We start from the raw sequence: 8,235 nt of genomic DNA, 5'->3' as shown, positions 1-8,235 counted from the left end.
CGCTAGAAGAATGGTACGAACACCAAATACACTAAAATTATAATTAAATACCAAGAATGTATGTTTGCATGTGCTTTGGGGCATGAGCGTACATGTGTACATGCTCGTGATCACCAGGACATATTTAATTAATTCTTAGTTTAGTTACCAAAGCATTACTCAATCTGTTAAAATTAAACGTTTATGAACATTGCAATTTTTGGTTTAATATAAAACCTAATAACTGGGAAATTACTACATTCAAGTGCAGCACGATAGCTCCCTGCCCTTTATTTTCTATGCGTGATCTCGAATTTTTTTCCCATCATCTCCGTTATTTTGGAGGCCCTTGACTTGTTTTAATTGGCCCCACGTATAAAGCATGCCAGCCAATTTCTAAGCCCTGTGTACCAGCATCGATATTGCTCGGCTGCCAGCGTCCCCAGAACCGTTGCAACAAAACATTTGCGCAACGTTCCGCGTTCACTGGGACCTTGTGCGTGCATGCACGTGCGTGTGCAAGGCCCACGCTCACGCCCCTCTGCGGTTCATGTTGTTCATCTCGGTGTAGGCAGCGTCGGGCGCCGGCGCGACGCGTGCCTTGAACAGGCACGGGAACGCCTTCTTGAAGGTCTTACGGAAACTGTCGCCCATGAAGCAGTAGACGAACGGATTGATGGACGAGTTGGCGTACGACATGCAGTTTGCCCACGTCTTGAGCTTGTACGTGGTGTAGCTGAAGGCGAAGTACGGGTAGAAGCTCTGGAAGAGGATGAAGAGCTGGATGGGCCCCCAGCAGAGCATGAAGACCAGCACGACCACCACAACCATACGAGTCACCTTTGCCCTCGTCGCCTCGTTCCGCTCTGTGAGCATCTGCAGCTGCACCGCCGCAGAAAAGAACCGAACCGCGTTGCCACTGAAACACAGCCGGACTGCCCACTAAGTTGTGTAAACTGGTGAGTGGTGAGGGGTCAGGTGAGTTGATGACTGGTGTCAGGTGAGTTGGTGAGTGTTAGGTGAGATGGTCAGAGGTGAGTGTGAGGTGAGTTGATGACTGGTGAGTGGTGAGGGTCAGGAGAGTAGTGAGTGGTGAATGATGATGGCCGAGCGAGTGTCATAGGTCACGCTTTCCACAAGTAAGAATGGAATATTTACTTGCATCAACAATTTAGATGGCTAATGTTTGCCAGAATAACATTTCAGACTTAACCTTAGGATATGTATGGTGTTATAATAATCTTGGGTATTACAACATGTAATGGGTGTTTTTGTCCTGTCTCTACTCCACATGAAACACATTAAATACGATGTGGGGTGGAGTGGCAGCGACCTGATTCCAAGCCAAGGTTATAAATATCAGTGAGCAAGGGTATGGCTCATCCTCGATGCCCACGGAAAGGGAGTTTCGCAACACTTGTGAGATCCACCAACCTGAGCCCCGACAGTGCTGCATTAGTTGTGCATCGCCACCACCACCTAATCCTGTACAGTAACATCCCAAGTTATGGTTCAAAACAACCCTCCTTCACCGATATGGCATGGTGAAGGCCGTTATTTAGCCACGTATTGACAAAGGGCTTTACGGTATTATTCCAGTCGGCATCTCGCACCCCGACCTGATGCATCATTCGTAACTACACTTGTTCAGAAATTGTCACCACTGAACCACTAAACGCAATTGCCCTTTGCTAACGCGAACGTCCCCTGTGTCCGCTGCTGCCTACCAGATGCCCTCAATCACCTGCACGTTGTCATCCTGAGGCTCCACCGCGGGACGTCCGATCTTCTTGATCATAATGCTGTAGCACACGGAGATGGTGACGAGTGGCAGCATGTAGACCAGCACGAAGCTGTACAGCACGAAGGCGTGCTCGTGGGGCACAGAGGGGAAGGCGTCAAAGCAGTACGTCTTGGGCCCGTACCACTCCTTCGTGTCCGTCTTGTGGTACAGGGCCATGGGCAGAGACATCACAAGCGAACCTGTCGAAGGACAGACAGCAGCAGGGCGTGGGTTGGGGAAGTGACCTGGCCAAGTGGTAGCGCCGCCGGCACCTCTTATTGCAGAGACCTTGAGTTCAGCCAATTCCAGCAACAATTTGCCAGAATTATCAACTTCCTGATGAAGCTGGTTGTTACTACAGTATTAGCAAAACGCCGTAGCCCATTTGTTAAATCTAACGAGTAGGGCCGTCCATGGGGTTGTGGGGCCTGCAGAAAATCGGAATGTGTGGGCCCTCTTACGCTGTCAAACTAAACCGTAAGTAATACATCTAACACCACGACGTCGAAGTATGCCCCCCCCCCCCAATGCGGGGCCCGGGGCGGTCGCCCTAATTCGCATTACCCTAGAGACGGCTCTGGTTGTTAGACTGCTCTCCAACACACCGGTGTGCTGAAGCAGTAATACATTGGCACGTTTTTTAATGTGACTATTAATTGGCTGTGTCAGGTGGAGGAGGGCTTACGATGCACATTTTACCTACATGATCAAAAATCAATTATGAATCAGTGATGGTAAGTTTTAAATACCAAATTACCCATCGGATTTATCACAGTTCTAGAGTGTTGCATTTCAACAATTGTAAACAATTATGTATATTTGGAGAAGTGATGTCACATTCACTGCTTTGTTTTTATGCAGCATTAAGATTCACGAGGATGAGTCTCTTACATGCTCGTGTCGAAAGTGATAGGTACATTGATTGACAATGCTCATCTCCAGTGGACAAAATTCCACATTGCTTTTTTATTGTGGAATTGTGGAAGAATGAAATAACAAGAAGACCAGCAGAGAATAACGACTCTGGTGGAGAAGATAGAGTAGAAAAATCTGCAATGAAGATGATTCTGGACATAATACTAAATTGGGCAATGCATATTATCTAAAGGAATGGATGAAATTCGGAGGTTTCCAGTTTATTTGTTTAACCAGGTGAGAACCCAAGAGGACCAGGATGAGTATAATTTTCGAGAGTAACCTGGGTCACTGAATTGACAATTGATAAGCAAATAATATGCAGTACAGCAATATAATATAAAGTAAAACTGCCCTTAGTGGAGGAGTTTAAGTATATCGGGGTCTCTTTCATAAGAGAGAGATGGGTCGGCGGATCGGTGCGGCGCCCGCAGTGTTGCGGACACTGGGCAATTCCATGGTCATGAAGCGGGAGCTGAGTTTTCGAACAAAGCTCGCGGTTTACAGGTCGATCTACGTTCCCACCCTCACCTATGGTCATGAGCTTGGGTAATGACCGAAAGGATGAGATCGCGGGTACAAGGGGCCGAAATGAGGTTTCTCCGCAGGGTTGCCGGACTCAATCTCCGTGATCGGGTGAATAGCTCGGTAATCCGGGAGAGCCTCAGAGGCGAGCTGCTGCTCCTCCGGATTGAGAGGAGCTAATTGAGGTGGTTCAGGCACCTGGTAAGGCTGCCCCTCCGGTGGACCCCCCCTGGAACTCTACCAGGCACGTCCCACTGGGCGAAGATCCCGGGGCCGGCCCAGGACGTGCTGGCAGGACTATGTCGCTCGGCTGGCCTGGGAATTCCCAAGGAAGAGCTAGAGTCTGTCGCCAGGGAAAAGGAGGTCTGGACTGCCCTACTCAACATGCTGCCGCCGCAAACCTCACCAGAACGAGCGGACTGATAAAGTTTAGGAAATAATGTACAGGAATGCAGCAAATACAAATCAGAGCACGTGAGGAAACAAACACTGACGATAAGGTAGAGAACCAGATGGACAGACTTAGCAAAAAAATATGTGGAAAAAAACCCACTGATGTTATCCAAAGCAATGTCACTGATGCAATACGTGAGTCAGCGGGAGGCAGTCAATCAAGCCTTACTTCGTTGTTGAAAGCACGGATCATAACTGTAGTAGAAAGGCATGATGATGATGAAGGTAGACTCTCTAGTGCACAATGATGAAACGATGCGGCCAAGCACCCCTTGAGACCACTGCATTTGTTTCCGAGCCAAAGTTCAGGTTCAAGGCCACTGTCATTCCTGTAGCAGAACGGTGACTCAGTGGGGAATTAATCTTAGCCTGGGATTTTTAATCAAGTAATACACAAACTGCATGATTTCAATGTAAAAAATGGCAATTGCAGGCCATGGATAAAACCAATTCCAAATGTGTTATGTTCATCCAAAAGAGCACAATTACAAATACGTACATTTAAATCTCTGCTGGTCACATGACAATGACGCAGTGTAAAGGATAGGAACATATAGTGGGAGCTATATGGGCTTATTGTCACTCATATCTTATATATGAATATGAATACCTATCACATGACACCTGCCGAAATAATACAAAAATGTGGGGCAATGATTAATATAAATGCCGTAATAGTTAACAATCATGAGACCATTCAACATTACTTATAATATGTATGTTGGAAGCTTTTTAAAATAAAATTCTCATGCAATTTTTACACTATGCCCATAAGGTCATCACTTATATATTATTTTACTATTGCAATCGCTATACTCTTTGGTTTTTTCGGTAAAGTCACATAGGTATAAAATAAAATAAATTACTGTGATTTAATTTATGTCATACCTACGTGACTTTACCGAAAGAACCAAAGAGTATGGATTCCTGCAGTCACGAAAGCTTCAAATCAATATTGCAATCACATCGGGTATTATTATTATTGGTAATTATATCCAGTATATATATCTTAATTCATCATATTTACAATTTTTAGCCACCGTGCATGTTTTGTATATATGACTCCTCTCTTCGCAATATTTTATTTCTGAATTGATATAATATTACACCAGGATATTACACCAGGATTGGCTGCTACAGAAAATATGAGATGCTTTAATGCTCATGAAGCCAATTCTTCCCTTTAATTTCAGCAACGTTATCGCTCATATGCTCTCTCTCGCACCACATCTGACTGAGCAATGAGTGCATTTACCTACACAATGGGTAGGGAGCATTTGTATAAATAATGATAACACAAATGGCATTTAAATAATCTTATTTCCTACTCCACCCCGATATTTATTCAGGTAAAATCATGAGGTGGCCAGGTGGCTTGGAGATTCTGACAGCTGAGCCGCCAACCACTGAGGACCCGAGTGTGAATTCTGGTATAATGATAGTACAATGGTTTCATGATTTAGCAAATTGGATTTTTAATCCAGAGGTCGCGAGTTCAATCTCCTGGTGCGGCAGTTTTAAGCAATTGGAACATTTCTTTAAAATCCATTCGACCACCCCTGTCCACCTGGCAGTACATAGGTTCCCTGTAGAGTGACTCTCCAGAGCTAGTGGAAGCCCTTCTGTGTGCAGCGGAGTGAGCAAAGCAATTGCAGGGCTGCACCTTCGAAAGCAATCTTACCGATCCAAATGCCGATGCTGACGCAGGCAGCCAAACAGGGGGTGCGGTGCTGGAGTGAGCGGATCGGGTACACAGTGACATAGCAACGATCCACGCTCATCGCTGTGAGGGTCATGCAGGTGGCTTGCACCGTCACCTGCGAACAGCATGGTCATTGCTTTATCACACTTTTGAGCATCTGTGTGGGATGATATTGCATGCAAAATAATGTCATGTCGATAGAAAAATAATAAAATAATAAAAAATCACGACGTTTCGATCGCAACACAAGCAATCGCCTTCAGGTGAAAAAATACAGCAGGCGGAATGCTGAGGCAGTCCGCCTGCTGAATTTTTGTGGGTCTTACGAATGTCAAGATTTAGTTGACCCCAAGTTGACCTGAGTCAGAACCTGGTAAGGCTGGAGAAGTGATGGAGTGTACGAGCCTTTTAAGACCATGCTATATCATTGATCCTCCATGAAACTTCGAAATTTATTTTAAATTGCCCCATTTTTTCCGATGTTTTAACATGTTTATAACATCAGCCAGGTGGTTAAATTTCGATTTAAAGCTTTCGTGACTGCAGGGATTCATCTTCTTGTTTCTTTCGGTAAAGTCACGTAGAAGGGAAGTAATAAAATAATAAAAATAAAACATCATAAAATAAAATAATTCTCACGACGTTTCGGCTACAACGCAATTAGCCGAAACGTCGTGAGAATTATTTTATTTTATTATGTTTTATTTTTATTATTTTATTACTTCCCTTCTACGTGACTTTACCGAAAGAACCAAGAAGATCAGCCAGGTGGCTAGTAGCCACAAACATCTGTCGGGGTAATAAACTCTGACTTGTAGACCAAAATTCCAGTCAAGTTAACTCTGGGGTCCAGCCATTCTATGATATTGGAATTGGGAAAAGGAGACTTTTCAGTGTCTGGAATAAAGTGGAAACATGTCCACATCCTCCGATTACCACTTTTAGCTTCGTACGGTGCAAAATAAGTTCAACATACATCAATTCATATGCTACAAATACAAGCAAACCTTTTAACCATTTAACCACCACAACTCACTCTAAAACAGCATTAGAAACAGCAGCAAGTCGACTACAGAATGCTTGCACGTTTATTTAAATTGTAGATATAACGAGTTACGGTGGAGCAATTGCGCAAGGAGTAAGCACGCTGCAACTATGAACCCGGTGACCTGAGTTTAATTCCCTGCCACGGCTAACATCAGTGGTGCGTAGTAACTGAACTGGTTCCTGGGTACTCCGTTCATCAACCCGCACTGACCGATGTGATGAAGTTTGGTCAAACAACACCCTCCGTGTCCCACAAGGTGCGGGGAGACATTCGAGCAACAGTGGATTGAAAGTGATCCCATTTGAACAAAATATATCTTATTCTTTTACTAGGAGTAGATGCTTGGCTTGGAAACGGCAGTCTGCATTAACCTTTATGGTGGCTGTACCTCGAGAATGCAGCAACTGTCGAACAAGCACCGATATATATGCAATAACCAATATCCGGCAAAACCGCACCGCGATGCAACCTCCATTAACACCACACATCTGCCTGTTCTTTGAAGATCAAGCGATCATGCACCCGGCTCTTCCAGCATTGCAGAATTTATAAAGGAAAATATCACACTCCGCAAGAGATTAATTTATATAGCACAATAATTGCAACGATTTCAGGTATCTGTGAACGACTTGAAAGGGAGAGGTATAAATGATTATGTCACGGGGTCAAGGAGGTGTCGTATGACCTTCCTCGACCTCTCTTTGAAGAAATCCAACATTGCTTCCTGCAACATTTTTTTTATATACCAACAAGACATGCAATGCTTATTCTGCCCTCGTAGTTGACTCCGGAGTGTGGCCAGGGACACAGATGCAGCACGTTCAACAAGTCAAACAATCGTCGCTCGTGGTTAGGATAACAATGCGAATGCAGCCCCTAATGAATGTGCCACTTTATTTATTTCACGATTCGTTCACTAAAGTCGATATCATCACATCACTCTCGCCAGTACATTTTTAACAAAGGTGCCTTCATTCTAAGGCTATTGCTCGCAGTTTGTATTGTACCTTAGCTGCGATGCTGCATTCCAACCTCTTCGCGAAACATTTTGTGGCCTCATTTATGGACCTTTTCTTATTGAGCACAATTCCAGATAGTCATTTTGGAAGACATATCTTAAATGTCCTTATCAATTTGTGTGTTTAGTTATATTCACAGTTTGCTGAAAACAGTTGCGCAGAGGCCCAAAGTGCAATGCGTCATTGAAGATGTACCAAGGTAAAAGCCGAGTCTTCAAATTGAGCAAGATTATAAGAACATGTTTATATGACCGTTTAAAAAAAGAAAACCTGAGCTTAACCTGTCAGCTGAAACATATACGTTGTATTTTATGCATTTCAAACATATGTAGTGGCGATACGCGCTGGGGTAGCGATCAGGTGCCAGTGCGTCGGGATTGGATGTGTGTGTGGTGACGCGCGCTGACGGTGAGGGATCAGGGGTCAGCGCGGGATCGTGTGTTGTGTGGTGCTGATTGGGTGGGTGCCGGTGACGCGCTGGTGTGGGAGTGATCGGGTGGCAGCGCGGCGTGATTGGGTGATGAGTGGAAACACGCGCTGGGGGAAAGCGGATCGTAGAGATAGCGCGTCGTGATTGGTTCACTAAGAAGCGAGGCTCGCATCGAGGTCCGCATCCGCTCCGTCTCCCGGGAGGAGCGACGGGGGACAAGGAAGACCAATCGGACCCACGGGATTGACCGCGAAGACAACCTTGACGACCCGGGCCAGCTGCCGTCGGGGGGTGAGGACGAAGAATGGCCCACGCTGCAAGATCCGCCGACGGTGCCGGAGGAGCGACGGGGGACCGAGGCCGTGCTCCGTGAGGCGCACT

At 45.4% G+C, this 8,235-nt stretch overlaps 1 protein-coding gene across 1 annotated transcript in view; it reads right to left on the bottom strand.

The window, feature by feature from the left end:
• Window positions 1–507: 507 nt before the first annotated feature.
• The window catches only part of LOC144941232 (G-protein coupled receptor 54-like), a 28,615-nt gene continuing 20,887 nt past the window's right edge, over window positions 508–8,235 (bottom strand). Inside the window, exons 3-5 of the mRNA XM_078867852.1 lie at window positions 5,337–5,472; window positions 1,724–1,962; window positions 508–861 (exon numbers count right to left, since the gene is read on the bottom strand). Of these exons, the coding sequence (XP_078723978.1) occupies window positions 511–861; window positions 1,724–1,962; window positions 5,337–5,472 (726 nt within the window). The 3' untranslated portion in view covers window positions 508–510. The remainder of the gene's footprint in view (window positions 862–1,723; window positions 1,963–5,336; window positions 5,473–8,235) is intronic.

The sequence above is a fragment of the Lampetra fluviatilis genome, chromosome 24 (genome assembly GCF_964198595.1).
Source record: "Lampetra fluviatilis chromosome 24, kcLamFluv1.1, whole genome shotgun sequence".
Classification (NCBI taxonomy): Eukaryota; Metazoa; Chordata; class Hyperoartia; order Petromyzontiformes; family Petromyzontidae; genus Lampetra; species Lampetra fluviatilis.
This window is presented reverse-complemented; position numbering and strand designations above follow the sequence as displayed.